General features: G+C 42.3%; 1 protein-coding gene across 14 annotated transcripts in view; it reads left to right on the plus strand.

Annotated features, from left to right (window-relative positions):
* The window catches only part of ATP8A (ATPase phospholipid transporting 8A1), a 108,727-nt gene extending 91,480 nt beyond the window's left edge, over positions 1-17,247 (plus strand). For 8 of the 14 annotated variants that reach the window (XM_077662312.1, XM_077662324.1, XM_077662323.1 and 5 more), the window contains 5 exons: positions 157-245; positions 2,031-2,132; positions 8,622-8,707; positions 13,410-13,453; positions 14,619-17,247. In XM_077662312.1, coding sequence (XP_077518438.1) covers positions 157-245; positions 2,031-2,132; positions 8,622-8,707; positions 13,410-13,453; positions 14,619-14,672 — 375 coding nt within the window. In that variant the 3' untranslated portion in view covers positions 14,673-17,247. Of the gene's footprint in view, positions 1-156; positions 246-2,030; positions 2,133-2,621; positions 2,794-5,883; positions 7,769-8,621; positions 8,708-13,409; positions 13,454-14,618 lie in introns of those variants that run through there. The other 6 variants (XM_077662319.1, XM_077662317.1, XM_077662321.1 and 3 more) reach the window with 3 other exon arrangements.
* The last annotated feature ends 388 nt before the right edge of the window (positions 17,248-17,635 follow it).

A 17,635-nucleotide genomic window follows, 5' to 3' on the forward strand; every position in this document is an offset into this window, starting at 1 on the left:
TAAAAATTGCGTGTAAATAAATAAAGAAAATTAAAAACAAATTTTTTGCTCTGCTCAAAGGATAACTGGAGGCCACAGGGATTGTGACAGTTGATTAAAGTGGACCAGAAGTGTGGAAACAAGCAAATTGTTTTTTCTTTTTTCTCCACTTTGCAGGACATCATGATCTTCTCATCTGGGATCTTCTGGATGGGCCTCATCATAATTCCCTTCATGGCACTGCTGGCAGATGTCATCGTCATTGTGTGAGTGCCCGGCACCTTTCCTTCCTCCACTTTTTTTGTTGCCATCATTGCCGTGTGCACTGAAGGTTTTCGCTGAAGGTACCTGTCAGAGAGGGAAACTTTCTCATTGAGAGTTTGTACATGAAATGCTCTTTAGTCATTTAGGACTGGCAGTCACAATTACCAAACTGTATGGTTGTGTGTATTGTCCAGTTGACTTGTACTTCTGCAGGAGCTTGAGTTATTTAGTCTCCACCCTTTCTTTGCTGTGCTGTGCAGCTTGTTCAATATTTTTTTTTTCTTCTTGTGTTTGTATTCTTTATCATTATTATTATTGACCAAACTGCACACCACGGTATGATCACACCTTCACACTGCGGTATGATCATCAACATTTCACTCTTCTGTGACCATATTGTGCACCTGTGATGTCTGTGTGATCTAAGAGCACCAGGCTAAGGTGTCCTGAGATGGTAAATTTTTCCTGAGCGCACACATTCTGTAAACTTTTGCTGCAGACTGTTCATGCGAAACATTTTGGGAGTTGTTGGGTTGGCCATTGAAGCAGTTTGCTGTCTCAGCCGCAAGGAGACATTGGGTTAACTTTGCGGTCAGTTCATATTCTCTTCTTATTCTATCTAATCAGCAGGAAAACTCACGAGTGCATAGTGCTCTTGTTGCATGTGCTTGCACTTGTGGGCCCATAAAAGGGGAGGAATCTTTTTCTTCGTCCGCGGCTGACAGTCAGGCTGGCACCTTGCCCCATGATCTTGAATACATTAGTGCTCAAGCCGACCACAGTGGGCCGTGGAGCATGACAGTGTGCTGGCACAAGCATCACTTATTGCTCTTAGGAACAATAAAGCTGGTCAGCAACAGGTGAAAAAAAATTCCTCATACAGGCTACTCTAGACAACAGTCAAGGATGTCCGACTCACCAGAAAAGTTATGGGCAAATGCTCACCCAGGCCATGGCCGGGTGAGCCTTAATGCTGTGCTCATGTTGTGCTTGCACTGTCAGTGGCAATTGCTATAATGGCACAGGCACCCTTCCTTGAAAAATAGTGCAGCTAACGGAAGCACTGGGTGGAGAATCTGACCTCCAGCGAGATGGTTGCTTGAAAGAGTTCCCACACATTTTGGCTGCCTAGTGCTCTTCACCTAGCTGTTTATGTAGTGTAGACAGCTTCAGAGCTGCGCTTTTTAGTAGTTAAAACTCAACGCTGATGTGCATGTGTGTTCTGGCAGCTATATGAAAAGGATTGAAAATGTTGTGACCAGCTTCAAACTTATAAAAAGGTGAAGATTGGGTCACTGACAAGTCAAAAGGTTATTGTGAATAAGGGTCTCATATGGGATCCGACACATCATTTTTCTTTGTTTCTGACTTGGTCAGTGACCCAGTCTTCACCTTGTCATACTAATACTTCATCCTGACCAGGCCTGGGGGGTATTCCATCGGACATTATATAGTAGCTCCGAACTTAATGTTTGTTAATGTTCTGAAAGTTACTGTTATGTGTGGAAAAAGCTCGGTGTGATGTGATGGCAAGGGAAATATAACAAAAATGACTGCTTATAGCGGGGAAAAAAAGGGGGTTGCTGGTAGGATGATGGGTATGGCTAGTATATCATTAATACCCAGAGGCTTGCTTACGTGTCAAAACATGGTGGCTACAAAGAATCCGCTGCCAGAAATATGTTGGTTTGTTTTATTCTTTTTGGTCTGACATGTGCAGATCAAGTGACAAAAGCCCAATGCCCTCGCATCAGCATTTTAACTTTCTTTCTTTTTTTAAATTTCAGGATTAGGCGTTCATGTTTTAAGTCTTTAACAGAAGCTGTGAGAGAAAGTGAGATCACTCATGCTGACCCCGGCCCTGTAATTCTTCAAGGAACCAAGCAAAAGTAAATATGCATGATTTATTTTTTCACCCATATAAGCAACATAGTTGCACATAGATAAGCAAAATAAAGAAAAACCAGAAATAGCGTGCTCAAGGTGCACCTATGAATGTCCCTTTGGCTCTGGACAAGTGGATATCATGTGGTTTGATTCTAGCATGAGTATGAAGGGAGTTTATAAAAATGGTTGCTGTTCTATAGTTAGTTTGGTTTTAGTGCTTCTAGTTTAGATAGAGTTGATAAAAATGTGGCAGCAGATGCAGTGCGGCTGTTACAGCATGGTAATATAGCCTAGAAGAAAAGTGCTGGAGCTCTGAAAGCCAGCTAAGTAATGTTGGCAGGCTGCTTTGCTGCCCTGTTTCGCTACCATCACTTGCATGCATTTTGGTGAACACTTTCTTTGTGGTTGCATGCTAGTAGCACATTTGCATGTGTGTTGCTGGTTGTGGCATGCTGCAGCGCTTGCACCTAATGAAATGCTTCACATTTCAGCTTGGTTCCCTCACAAGAAGGCAACGTTGGCTGAAGCATGTGCAAGTGTGCTGCGCACTTCTGTGCTGAACTGTTTTTCCCTCTGCATGGCCTTACGTCATCAACTTTCCTGTGCTCAGACATTGCCACTTGCAAAAAAGGGGTCTTGAATGTGGGCTGTTCATGTGTGATTTTAAGAAAGCACCCTCTTTGTTGTACATTATCAGAATTGCTGTGTAACCATTTCGCTTCATTGTCAGGAGTGCTGTTTTGCAGCTTTCTCGATTTCTTCAACAATACTGAGTTGAGAGGTGGTCCAACTTCATTTGTACCTCGGATCTTGAACTTACCTTGTGAGCATGAAGTGTGCACCCATATGCGTGACGTGCTGACATGCATTGTCCTTAGCCTGTGAGGAATCGGTTGCCTATTATGCGATTTAAGGGTCCTCGTTTGTGCTGTGATGCCCTAAGCTTGGTGGCTTCCCTTAACGACTTATCTTGCATGGTGGTGGCTCTTGCATTGTATGGCATTTCTAGATGCCTTTTGGTGCAACCACATTTAAAAAAAAAAAGCATGGGTAAAGCATTTATTTCGGGCCTAACGGCTGTTGGCTCTATGCGTTACTTAAGATCTTCACCTTGTGTTCAGGGCATTTGCACAGTTAATATTGATCAATGTAATGCGCCACACCCTCTTTCTTTACGTTCAAATCTGGCAATCGCAGCATGGCTCATTTCTGTTTTTTCGTGTTGGTGTTCATTTGTGGCGTTATGCATGGATTGTTACCTGTCCTTCCTAGCTTAGCAATGTGATATAGCTCAGCACTGCATACGAGAATGGTTTGTTGATGTGTGAAACATCCACATGTAAGTCTGTCTTCTTTTTGCATGCCTGTATAGTGTTTGCATTATGCTGCATGACCCACTGATGTGTTGTAGAAGAGAAAATGAAAAGGCTTGCCTCTGTTAAGCATATGGCAAAATTCATATCTTTGCCTAAAATACAGGAAGTCAACTAATTAGAATTTGCATGTGTGTGTGAAGTATCATATTTGCTATAAGTTACAGAATAGCTGTTCTAACTGTTAGATCATTTGGGCTCATTACTGACAAGAGAAAAAAATATGTGCACCCTTTTTCGAAGGTTCACAGGCCACCAAATCTTATTCTTGGGTGTGTTATGTGCTTGTTTTAGGTTGCCAGCACTCGTTTAAATTTCTTGTGGTTGTGTATCTGGGTTGTGTACAGGAGCCCCACTACATGGCTGAGCAGCAAACCCTGTGGCATGCTCAATCAGCTGCAAAAGTTTATGGGATGCAGGTGCACAGAAAAATGAAACCTCGATATAACGAACATGGATATTACGAATTATTGGCTATATAGAACTCTTCATAAATATTTTTGAGAAACACATGCGATTTCTGCTTTATATATATCGAATGCGGTTGTCTATGAAATGGATATATCGAACTCCCCTAACTGTGCCCGTTCGGATGGCGGGCGGCAGGCTTCGCAGCACTGCACAAGTGACTAGTGGTGATGCAGCAAGCGTTCGTGCGAAGGTTTTTTTTCTCGCACTCCGCCAACAGCGGCGTGTAGGGTTGCAGTCCGGCAGTGAGTACGCGTTCACCCCTATGACATCTGTCTTAGTGCCCTGGAAGCACCAGCACAGGTGGTTGTAATCTTGCAGTAACAATCCTGCGCTCATATCGGCTGTCGCGGAGGTGGTGTAGGTGGCGATAGCTTTAGCTCTGACATACCGCTTTCCACATGACACAGCTGTGATGCGGGAAGCTACCGTAACCGGCACTTAACCTGCGTTTTTGGTGCTGTACGGGAAGCCAACCAAACTGGCGCTCGGATTTTTGCGGCCTGGGAGTAGCTGTGAGCGCCTTCAAAAAACCGCCTAAACCTGGCAAACCTTCTCTTTGTTTCTCTGATAAGGATCGCCAGAATTGCTGTCCCTTCAATGACTAAATTGCAACGCTGTTACATGCGTGTGATTTCGGCTGTAGCGAACTATTTTAAGACTTTTTACTTGTTATAACGAGGTTTCACTGTATTGCCACTGTCATGTTGGCCAGCTGCCTAAAATGCTTGCCAATCTGAGAGCATTTGCTTGCTCCGTCTAGTGAGAGCAATACCAGGCGATGACTCGGTTACCAGATGGCGGTGCAGTTCATTGTTTCCGAGCATGTAAATCCTGTAAACTTGCGCTGCTGACTGTACAAGTTGGCAAAGGGTGCGCACGAGTAGAAATAGATTACAATTAATTATTCTTATCATGGAATATACCATTGCTTACTTGTGTCAGTACTTAACAGGCTTGCATGTTTTTATTGTTGTTGTATGACTAAATTGAAATCGTTTTGTGCTTACACTAATAGCACGGTACCCTTTGCATGGTTTGAGCACGACAGTCACACCAATATGTCAATGTGCTTTCATGCAGCTCTGTATCAGCACTGGGCACTGATCGCGTAATGTTAGCATTAAGCACACATTACAGAACCACAGGCGGTCAAAATTATTCTGGAGCCCTCCACTATGGTGCCTCTTTCTCTCTTCATTCTTTCACTTCCTCCCTTCTCTCACAGCATGGTTAAGATATCCACCGAGGAATGAGGCAGTTACTGAATCTTTCCTTTTCTCAAAACCAGTTCTCTTTGTCTCTGGCCATACAGGTCACACATGCTAAGTACAAAAGTACTCCATAAGGACGGACCACATTAAATGTTTCTTTTATCAAAGTTCATTGAGAATTATAATTTTCTGTCAAAGGACATTATGAGCCACAGATCTGTGGATACTGTTACTATCTTATCACGGCCCCTGTGTTTCCTGATATCTGGAATATCTGTGAACAAAAAAGAACGAGTAGGGAGTAAAAAGTGAGGACTTAAATGTAACCATGAGGAGGCATTTAGAGAAGCTAGCAAAGCTTTCTATTGTAGATGTGGCCTTGTAATTATGCTATAGTAGATGAAGAAGGAAGGGCGCTTGTGGAATCTTCCTTGGGGTTTGGAATTCTTTCCTACTTTTGATGGCCCAGGGCCACCATGCTTCTAATTCTGAAAAAGACAAGCTGTTATGGCTGATTACGAGCTGGTTCTTCTTGCTCTCAAAACTTCAAGCTGTAGAGTTGATGACAGAGTTGATTGCGGTGAAAAGCACATTGATGTGTGGTGTGCTACCCACTCCTGGCTATTATGTCTTAGTTTGCATTTGTCCCCTTCCGTTCTTGTTTCTCCTTGCCCTGCTCCCTCCCCCCCTTGCCCTAGTGCTCCTAGCCCTGCCCCCCAGTGCACCGTGTATGAAAACAGACAAGCGTTGCAAGCTGCAGAAACCCGGCTGTGATGCGGCTGGCATTGCCTCCTACCTTGCACGTGCGCTGCTCCATGGGAACAACGCTACTTGGTGCCTGAGAACTTGAATCTGTGATATAAATGTGCTGGACAGCTTTGTGTTGACTCAAAGTGAGGAGGTCACCGCTGCCGTGTCGGTTTACATGAGCTTGCAGTTTTTGTGCTATTCAAGGTTGTGAATGTGTACGCTCCGTCTGACGAATAGAAACAAAAAGGCTTTGCACTTGCAGTGCGTGTGAGGACTGCAGTGGAGAAAAGGCACGTTTTTAGGAATGCAGATTTACAGTTTACCACTAGTATTTGATAGCTGATGACTATCAACTCTCAGATTGCAGCTTGGTACACATATATTGTCTTGCCTGTTGCAGCGCCGATAAGAATTGGGTCTGTGACACACACCCTTTGATGAATTGATGTGGTGTGTTCCGGTGTATTCTGCAACTAGTTGTTTGAAAGTATTGATGTTGGCAAGGCACACATGCAGTGACATGGGTGCATCAGGAATATGACCGGTTTTTCAAACCATGTCTTTCATTGTCAGGACAAACGGCAAAGAGCATTACAGTGGATACAAGCAGTGCTTGTTTCTCAGATGGCAGACAAGCCACATTGGCTTTCTAAATACTCTTTTCTGTTATCTGCTGGGATACTTTTGTGTGAATATGGTTGGTCCATACCATTTTCTCAAGCACATACCATCTTGTTCATATCATAACTCTTTTTGCCTGCAAAAATATTGTTAAAGGTTGTTATTCACTATGTTAGTTAATGCACCTCTGTGCCCTATTTGTGATGGTTATGTGCAATTTCTGAAACACACATGACAGAATGAAGAGCAGAAGTTTTACTTTCAACTTGTGGTGTTGACTAAGGAGTTGTAGAAGTTTTCTACATTGCTTAGCGTAGAGCTCATTTGGAGTCCCGTTTGTACACCATTCATAAAGACAAATACATCATCTGAAATATGCAGCATAATTTTGGATAAGCTTGGAAGTGATATTTTGTAGTGCTTCAGTTACAATTCAGTAATATACTCAGGCCTTACTTGATTGCTTCAGGTAGGTAAGATTTTTAGCACATATTCAAGACTGCTCTCACATATTGAGTACAAGTTGAAAAATGTGGTGCACTCAGAGGCATACAGCGTACTCTTCGAGCTTGTAAATGACACTTGCTTGTTTAGAAAAGTTTTGGAACTGTATGAGAGTATTCAGAGATTATGCAGTATCCCTTTCAAGATGATTCTTGCTCAAAAAAGATGTGATACATTTTTTTTTGTCGGATGTACAGCAGCACATCAGCAGCATAATAGGCATTACCAGAAATTGGGAGAAGTGACTAACATGTCTGGTTATTATGTATATTTATGTGTAGCAGCCAGTGGAGCCTAACGGAGCTTACATGCTGAATGCGTGCCACACATTTACTAATTTAAGCAAGGTAGCAGATGACATTCCAACTGTGTGATGCACATTCAGTGCTCGACTTCCAATTGCTCCAGCAACTTTGCACAGTCAGTGGTACTGACCAGGAGGCTCTTGTTTCATTGAATTCCTCATCGCATGTGAATGAAGATGCTACTCATTGATGCATTGATGCCCTTTCACGCGTAGCAACTGTGTTTTCCTTTTTTTTGCATGCAAGTTGGCTTCTGCATGTAGCATGGTTTCTTTGCACTTTGGTTGTATTTGTGTGTGTGTGGAAGCATTGTTTTACTTTTACACCAAAGACTGACTGTGTACAGTTTTTGTCGGCATTTCCTTCGATGAAATTTTTGCAATAAACTGTCGCTGACAGCTTCTGTGGCAATGGTCACTCATTTCTGGTAAACCTGAAAGGCCACTTCAGGGCCATATTTCATTTCCAGGTCAAGTATGTTTGTAAACAAATGATTTGCTCGATTCAAGTTGAGGCATGTGCAAAACAGCACCCAGCAGTAACCTGTCATCGTAACCACAAACACTTCCTTGGCAAGACATGCATTTTGTATTGGCAGATATTTTGTCTGCGGTTGAGCAGCTTTTCTCTGCACCCTGTAATCGGATATGGCAAACCCAAGTAAACTTTACCCTGGATGATTTGAACTCAGGAGATCAAAATTAGTTCTAATTACACTTGATGTTGACGGGACTAAGGTGGCAGTTCAAATAAAGTGGCTGTTTGAATTCAAGTTCACATTAACAAGGGTCTACTGCTTTACTTCAAGAGGAAATAAAAGCCCACAAAAAGTTTGAGGTGCTGTGCGTGTTAAATGTAAATTTCCTAGCTGACAGATTGCATTATTTTCTATGTCTGAGGTTATTTCTTGTTTGACACTTTCTGACATGAATGCTTATGGCACAAGCTGTAGGATAGCTGTAGGTGTAGTGAGGATAGGCCTTTCATTTTTTTTTTTTTGCATTATGGTTTTAGTGCAGAACCATGGTAGAGGAGGACTGGAAAGGTGAAAACAAGTGCAGAGCTAGTCTCCTTCATTTGGCAGGGTGCGTTTTTCTCTCCCCCCCTCAACACTTCTTCTTCAAAAGGAGTGTTCTATGTGCAATACAACATTGCACATTGTATTTACGGTAAGCCTTGAAGCACATGAGTGTTCAAGTCTGCTCAAAGTGTTTCTCGCATACGGAGGGCTTCACAAATCTGCTCTGTTGGTCCAGGTTGACAGAGACTGCACGTCTTCTGAAGAATGTCTTCATGAAGCCTGTCACCACAGCACACGTCCCCATAGAAGTGGAGCTAAAACGTGTGTGTCCTTTCCATGCTTTACTTATGCTTTTGTAGTCATCTCAGCTGCTTTCATTGTTGTCCGTGTCTAACAGTGCTGCTCCTCTTTGTGAGCAACTAAAGCCTTACTCTCTTAGGCCTGACTAGTGCCCTAGCTCTCCACATTGTGTTGCCGCTGCTTCGGTATAATGAACGCACCAATACTGTACGTGCTGTCTACTACTTTGGTAGAAAAAAAAACAAAACTGGCCAACTAAAAGTGCAACCTCTCTGTTGCCTGCATGCTCACCTGATGTCATAAATAGCATCATCCCAGTGTAGTAAGCCTTTTCACTTATGTCACGCGTCACGGTTCATAACATTGGGTGTAGTAAAACCTATTTACACAAACAGCGACCTTGAAGTTTCCTGCATACAGTTGCTAGCATTGTTATAGTAATGGTCTCCATGTCTTTGTCCTTTCAATTTTCCTTCTATGTGTTCAAATGAATAGAAGACCTTCATGATACCCGTTCATGATTAAACTGTGCGAAAGAACGGGGACAGAGACAAGAAACACGTACAGAGCTTGTTTCTTGTCTCTGTCCCCGTTCTTTCGCGCAGTTTAATAATGAACGAGAAGCACCAACTAGCCCGCCAGAAAACCCTTCTCATGATACCACCTGTGTCAGTATTGGAGACAAAACAGGCGCTGTTCCTGTATAGCAGTGACTGTGGGCAGTCCATGCTTGAATGCACAGATGTCACATTGGTGACCGGTTTTGTTTACTACCATGTTTTTTTTTTGCAGTATTTGCCTGTTAATATGAAACTAAGTAAAGTTAGGCATCATCGGCAGAGATGACAAAAAAGTCAAAAGAAGGAGAGCCATCCTTTGCTATAAACTAAATGCCTGTCATAGTTCTTTCTTTGCCTCCTGGCAGCTGCTGTTAACTCCTGGTTGACCATAGTGCCTCATGTCAGTGTGTGCCAAGGCTGCGATTTTTTTTTTTGGTCTGTCATTACCGCAGGCGACAGCATATTTCAATTTAGTTTGCCCAGAACTGGCAACTACTGCAAACAGATATGGTATTGCGCTAAACTGACTGTCTAATGCCACCTCAGTGTGACCGCAAACTAGCCAATGGTTGGTTCAGTAAGCAGAAGCACCTGTACCCATCTACAAAAGTGATAGTTGGTTCACAGCAACCAAAGTTTGCCTCGTACCTAGTGATGTATATTGTACCTAGATCATTTTATTTGTGATGTGATTGAACCATAAAGTTTGTAATAAAATTAAGATAGAGTGCATTCAAATATGAGTGAGTTTACTATGCAGAAATGGTTACTGTTTGGTTATTAAGTCTGATACTAAGCAAGAAAGCCAGCTGTTGGTTAAGAACGTGATGTGCCATTACCAGACATAGCAGGTCTGAAATGTGAATGCCGTGCTGTGAACAAGCTTAAAGCGGTAATGCGTGCCTTGCATATGATGCAGGCAGTAGAAATGGGGATAGTTTTCATTTGTATTCTCGCCTGCTGCGGTGGCTATGGTGTTGGCACACTTAGTAGAATTGAAACAAGTGAGCTTACTGTGTACTTTGTACCAATCTGACTAATTAGTTGAGATTAATCAACTTTTAGACCTCAGAGGTACATAAAATATTTCACTTTGAAAGTTGCATAAAGCCAAAAAGAAACAAATTGCATAATTTTTATAGATGTCGGGAGCATTTTTTTACCTCGTCCTGTGAAGAAATTGCTCAAGAGCCCAGAAGAGAAGCAAGGTTGCAGCCAGCCACAGTGCACCCATAGTTGCTGTGGCTCTAGAAATTGTGGGTGTCTTGTTTCAGAGGCCAGCATATTGTAGCAGTGCAAGGCATGGGATGTGCATGGGCACTGCTCCCACAGGCATTTCGGATTATGCACGCTTTGCTAAGAGTGTGGTAACCACTCTTCTAATAAACGTAAACTGTACCATCATCACTGATTTCTTTCGGTGGTGTTCAACTTCCTGGCAAAAGTATTTTGCACATTTGTAAATGGTGTAAAAGTTGAATCACAGCTGTTAACAGCTGTGCCTTGCCAGCATTAACCTATAGGGCAGAAACGTGGAAGCTAACAAAAAGGGAGGGTTTATCTTAAACTGACGACAACGCAGCGAACTATGGAAAGGAAAATGATAGGTGTAACATTAAAAGAGAATGTGCAGAGTGGGTCAAGGAACAAACGCGGGATTAATGACATCGTAGTCAATATCGAGAAGAAGAAATGGGCTTGGGCATAGCATATAATGTAAAAGCAAGATAGCTGATGGTCATTAAGGCTAACACTATATTCCAAGAGAAGATAAGCCTGGCAAGGTGTGGTAGGAAGCCAGGTGGGCAAATGAGGGCAAGACGTTTGATTTAAACGGCTGCCAGAGGTTCTGCCTAGGTTTCATTTAAAAATATGTAGCACATATTAACATGAAAGCGTTAAGGAGCTCGTGTCGCAAAAAATCTGGCATCGGCGTCGTCGACCAGCAGTGAAAAATCCACTAAAAATCCCCAAGAGAAGCAGTCTTGAAGGCAGATCAGCCACCTAGGTCACGTAACCTGGTGGCATCATCACAATCTGCCCACCGGATTGTGCGCAAACTGCGGTGGCAGGTGGCAATTAAATTAATGACTGGTTGCGAGAGGTTGCTCAGGAAGAGCAACCTGGGACGCACAAGCCACACCGGTAGCAGCACCTGCCATCGCAAGGCAGTTGCGCATCACTTAACCGCTGCACTGCTGCACCAGGACTGTGGTATAAGGACTCCCAGGGATCTATGAATGTTAAGTAGAGAATGACCAATTGTGCGTACATGGGCATTAACCCATTAATGCTATCACGTCATACCTTTAAAGCACTGGAGTTTAAGTTTCCCCTCCAATTTTCTTATTGGGGCCCTTGGCTCACAGTATGTTGAGTACGCTTTATAAGCACAAGTAAATGTATGCAGGCTAGCCTTTCTTTTGTTTTGCTAATTTGTCCTTCATCTTGACTTAATTCGATGCTGCTTATGTCCTGGTGATGTCAATCCATTAGGACGTCAAGTGACATATGTGTGCAGTTACATAATCTTTTGACAGAGAAAAAGAATTTATGTTGTCACTTGCCAGAATCAAAGAAAAAGGAATGGCATATCAGCATTTCAGGGGATGGGTACCGGCTTACACTGTTTCCTGTGTGAAATTGATTAAATTAAGTTATTGCCGTTGCCTATTCTCCTGGGTGGCATTTGAATGAACCTTATTTAGTGTTGAAACATACTGCCTTGTTGTAAATGCAGTCTTTTTTTATAGCAAAAGCTTTCATGCGATGACGTTCTCTTATAACGACTGTAGTCTTAAGCAGTGCACTTAGATGATACACTTAGTATAAAATGTACACTTGGCTACAAATAGCTTATGCTACTCCGGCACAAAGGTATGAACTTTGTATGTGGCTTGAGCGTGGAGCTGAGAACTGTGTTATGCAGCCAGCATTTGCGAGTGCGAGCAATGATGTTTTGCCTTTTGATTCTGGGCTGCTGCAGAAAAGCAGCTTCCTCGTGGCCTCACTGTGGCATAATTTTTTTGCAGCCAATCTTACCTGAGCTGCATTTGCAGAAGTTTTACTGAGTATGATAACCAGAAGTAGCATGCATATTGAGATATTTCATAAAGCAGCAATGCCATGATGTTTTACAGCGAAGCTGTATACCTCTACCATCCAAGGAAATTTTCGTGTCGTCATAAGCAAGAAACGCCAGGCTAAAGAAAAACACGCTCGAAAATGCACTGATTTTGCAAGAAAGAAACCGTAATTTTAGCGAAGTCTAGTGAGTGCTTTAGTCTGCATCTCAGGCGCTGCAGAAATTTCCTAGTCAATTTTTATATACAGTTGGGAACACCTTCCGACGCGTTCCGGTAAACATTAGGTTTTCAGCTGCTTCGAAAAGGGTTAACATCATTCGAAGCCCTCGTGTGAAGTGCAAACTGCTTAATGTATGATAATGGGGTTGGCATAACTGGCTAAAAATAATAAAAAAGTGAAAAAAATTGCAGGACAATTAAGGTTGCCAAGGGGTCCACAACTGGACTGGAATGCCATGAAAGGAAATGATTCCTGACCCACATATCTTGGTGGACACCCGTGCCATTAGGGAGGCAAAATGAAATGAAAATTGGTTTTAAGAAAAGGAAATGACTCCTGTCTCACATATCTTGGTGGACACCCAAAGGGAAGGAATATTTCCCACAGGTGCGGTGCCCACAATTATAACTATGCTTTCAGATAAACATTAGGGTTGCAGAGCTGCTTCAAAAGGGGTTGACATCATTCAAAGCCCTTGTGTGAAGTGCAGACCGCATAATGTGTGATAACGGCGCCTGCAAACAATGCGAAGTATGTTCTTTGTCCTCCGTGTGTGTTTCTGGGTAAAGATTATAGTTGCGTTTTTGTGTCGTCGTCGTAAGCAAAAAACTCCAGGCTAAAAATTGAATGCAAATAGCATATCTCCTTTGAAATCAGCAATACAGCATGCAGCTCAAGTACATTTCACTTGTCTCTGGTTTCACGTGTGAATTTTCAAGTGAAGTCGCAATGGGTAATTGGGTGTCGTTCTACAGCTTCACTGTCCAACCACCTTCACAGCGTGGATTGGAGCCACATTTTTTTTTTTTTAAAGCTTACATCTTGACTTAACACTGTCTTGTGCATATCATTTACAGATGGCTACGCCTTTTCTCAAGAAGAGCATGGGGTTGTGCCACAGGCAAGCATTGTTTCAATTATTTTTTTTTGCAAACCTTTCCACAACATTCAACAAAAGGACACTATTTCAACATTCTACAGAATGCCAAGGGTGCTGCATGCATGTGGCTTGCAAGAGTTATGCTGGGAAAAATTAAAAGTGCCTATAAACAAAAATAAAAGGTTGGCTCTAAAGATTGGTTGTTAATAGCACATGTGGAAACAATGAACACCTTCGACTTTTTTAGGCTAAGGAGTTTTGCTGACACTGTCTCATATGTGGAAACTTCACAGTAGGGAATCTTATACATTCGTGTTTAAAATTTGTGGTTATATGCCTATTAGTTTAATATTACATTATGAAATTTATACTAATATGGCATGAGCTCTAGCAGTGCTTAAATTTTATCCTTTCATTGCTTAGCACTTATCTCATAAATCTCGGTTCTGCATATATTCAGTGACCTGTATGTACTGGTGACATTACTGCTTATTTCTGCTGCCATCAATAAATGATTGAATCTTATGTGCTTAATGAAATTGTAAGCAGTCTTGGCTACATTTGACAGACCACCAAGCCTTTCATTTTTTTCCTGTAGAATGTAATTATTAGGGGTAGCCTGTTAGAGATCAGATGTTCCCAGTGTCCTTGCCAAAGAGGTGTGCTTCGGCTATTTAGTGGAGTCACATAGTACCAAGTTTCAATACTGAATGTACTGGCTCATCATTTTGTTTATGGCAGTACTACGGGTAAAGGTAACTTGTCCCATGTCTTTTCTCTGCCTACACAAGTCGCATTGTCTTCTCAGACTGATGTTTCCTCACACTGCCTCTTGTTGCGGTCTTTTGAATTGGGCACATTTGTTTGAATGATTGGGGATTCTCTCGAACACGTCATTTGAGCCATTTGATTCAAAATATGCTTAGAAACTGTTAACTTTCAAATAAAAACTTGTCGGAAGCTTGTCACATTCAGCTGTTTACTGCTAGAGTTTGGAATTCAGAGTAAGAGGAGGCTTAATGGGAGATTAGACATCTCATGAAGCCAAGCCATGTTATTTAGTGTGGTGCACTGAGCTACTCTATGGTCTGCTCTTTGCTACTGTTTGGCCGTTGTTCATCTTCCTTTTATGAGAGCGCTGCGTAAGGATGTAGTCACACAATAAGGCAGGGTGTCTTTCATTCAGGCTGACCTCATTCGTGCATACGACTCCACCAAGACAAAGCCAAAAGGCATGTGAAGAATGATGCTCAAGCCATGAGCACACATTCCAATCCAAGGAACGGCTGCTCAGCAGTGTCAACTGGAAAGTGTACATAGCAAGTGCGACTGCTTATGAATCTCTGTATGTACGTGCATGGATGTAATCAAGTGACTGTCTCCATGTCAGCTTCTGTACTCTGCAGACATGCTACTCTACATGCTGGCAAATCCTTTTTGTGGCTGCAAACTGTGAGTGTGAACAGCTGATATTACTACATGATGTGTAGTGTTGTTTTCTATGTCATTATGAGTGCTTGCTCTGTAAAGCAAGGACAGCATTGCATTTGCTTTCATTTGTAGCGTATATTGGATTTGCTGCCCAGCCTCTTCACTCTTCAGTGTATAGTAGTTAGAAGCAAGGCTGAAAGGTTATTTTGGGATGCAAACCTTTTTTGAGAGAAGTGGAAGTGAGCATTTCCTCATGTCTAAGGCTATATTCTTAAGGTAATTATCTTATGCGTACATTTTTGAAGTTTTGCGTATGTTAAATGTGTACTCCCCTATACAGGCACACGAGTTGACATGTGCGGAAGTGCAGCAGAAAACAACCAAACATTTAGCACATCAGCCACAAATAGTGCGGCTTTTCATCAAAGGTGGCGAGTGTTTCAAAAGTAGCTGTGTAAAAGAGAGGTGACCACATTTTATAAAAATTATGTAGTGAGAAGCTGGTTTTCCACGCAAATTCTTGTGAAATTTCAAATTGTCAATATCGGAACATACTTAAGCAGAGGGCAAGCTTTTGATAACATTATTAGTGTGAGGCGAAGCTGTTTATACAGGTTTGAAGTGTCCATAGTAATCCTGTAAAATAAGATTAAAGAAATTAAATGAATACCTTTCAATATTACTGTAAGCAAAATTTCCAGTGAAACATCTGCTTTGAGCTTTGTTACAAAATGTCACTAGAGTAGTGTGTGCAACTTCTCTCCCCCCCCCCCCCCCCCCCCCCCTTCGAGTTACTGCAGACTTGCACCATGACTAAGCTGCTCATTTTCAGGAATAAAAAGATTACACTACAATGTGTGCACAAACTTCCACAAAATTTATATACCAAGTGCAATTGATCATATTACTATATAAAGATTACTACACTGCGGTGTGCTGTTTGTGGGGTGTATATTACTGCTTACAGCAAGCTATTTCTTGTTGTACATAGTGTACAAGCCTTCTTTCCGGTGAGAGCAGAGTGGAAGGTCTGGAAAATGCAACAGCTTAGCAGCACAATACATTTTAGATAGCACAACCGTGACTAAAAGTGCTGTTTGCAGATATGCCACACACCAGGAAGCTTGGTAGGCATTCTTGATGCGCAGAGCCAGTCAGAGGGCAGCACGATGGCTCGCAACTGCCACGTAATCTTGGCTGGATGCGATTCCTTGTGTGTCAAGAATATTTCTTGTGGTGCTTACATTGCTTGAAAGTCTTTCACAGCCCTACCTCGTGGCGTGCTCTGGAATGCGCACTCTAGTCATGGCAAACAGCCTTTGTCTGTCAGTAATGTGTACATTTCCTACAATGCTGTGGTGAACCAAAGATAGCCTAGTCATAAGTTAGTGCGTGTTACATCATCTTGCACTGCCTCGAGGCGGAGGTAACTTCGTTTTAAAAAATCTGAATATGGGCGCCTATGTTTCTTGGGTGCGCATCTGTGTCCAAGTGTAGGAAATTGTGCTAGGAGCCCACTGCCACCACGTTGATCTGTCTTTGTTTAAGCCATCCTTTTTTTCCCTGTGTGTACTGAGGCCTGCATGTCACCATAATGTTCGCTGCTTCAAATTGGTGGGCTCATCTGGTTAACTTGTTTCACATCCATTTCTACTGAAAAGTTGACGTGCACATGTTATGCAACTTTTCACAAGGCAGACAGAAAGAAAAATGCATAGAGTTCCATGTGATCATTGTCATTTCTTTCCATTTCTAAACCTCTGGATGGACTAACCATCATTTCAGACTGTGGATTTTTTTTTTTTTGTGAATTGCAGTCACTGAGTAAGCACATTTCTGCAGGCATTTTTTTTATTTATTATCATTATTTTTTGTGCTGGAGACTTGTATATTCAGGTGGGAATACTCATGTCTGTTGATGTTGTCCATGGTTTTGCACGTGGCGTGAACAATGCTTCTTGTCACTGCCAAGGAACTGTTGCATGCTTTAACAGGCAGACAGCCAACAGCTGCTTGCATTTGTTGTCCTGGTCAGAGGAGTGACAAAACTGCTGTTTGTCGGACACTTTGGAACGGGCAACAACAGCCAGACCTTAGTCAACAGATCAAACAGTACTAAAGCAAGGCAGACTTGAGCACTCACATGCAAATAGTGTTCAAAATGAACTTGTGGTATGTGCTGCTGAAGCTTAAAATATAATTTAATGCGCAAGTGTCTCTGTTTAACCCTTCTCTTTCATGCTTTGCTGCGACTTGAGTGCTTAACGTGACAGCAGTGCTAGACAAAAGAATTGAGCGATGGGCCAAAGTGTCTTGGATATTTGTCACATATATGCTTGTATTTATTGATGTAAAACTGCAGTAAAACATCATCTGAAGCACAAGCTAGGCCTTTGTCAATTTTCTGTATGAAAGGGCCAAGATGCTTGCTGAAGCGAGACCACAAACACTCAATCAGGCCAGGTTCATTTGCATTTCAGTCCGCATTCAAGAAATGAATTCTGCTGAACAATAGTTTTCTAAATGCCTTGGCATGGTGCTAAGTGGGCAACACTGTGATGAATTCACTTTCTACCTCCATGATGACAACTTGCTAATCTCCAATAACGTACGGTTGTGGGCAAAAGTTTATGGGATGTGAGTTAGAAGAGGTTTATGTGTACAGGCAGTCAACCAAATTCATGGAAAAGCCCGGACGCGCAAGGGGAGATGCATGCGCTCCATCTGCTGGAGCTAATAACGTTTGACTGGGTAGCAAAGAAATGCATCATT

This window comes from Amblyomma americanum, chromosome 4 (genome assembly GCF_052857255.1).
Source record: "Amblyomma americanum isolate KBUSLIRL-KWMA chromosome 4, ASM5285725v1, whole genome shotgun sequence".
NCBI classification, from domain to species: Eukaryota; Metazoa; Arthropoda; class Arachnida; order Ixodida; family Ixodidae; genus Amblyomma; species Amblyomma americanum.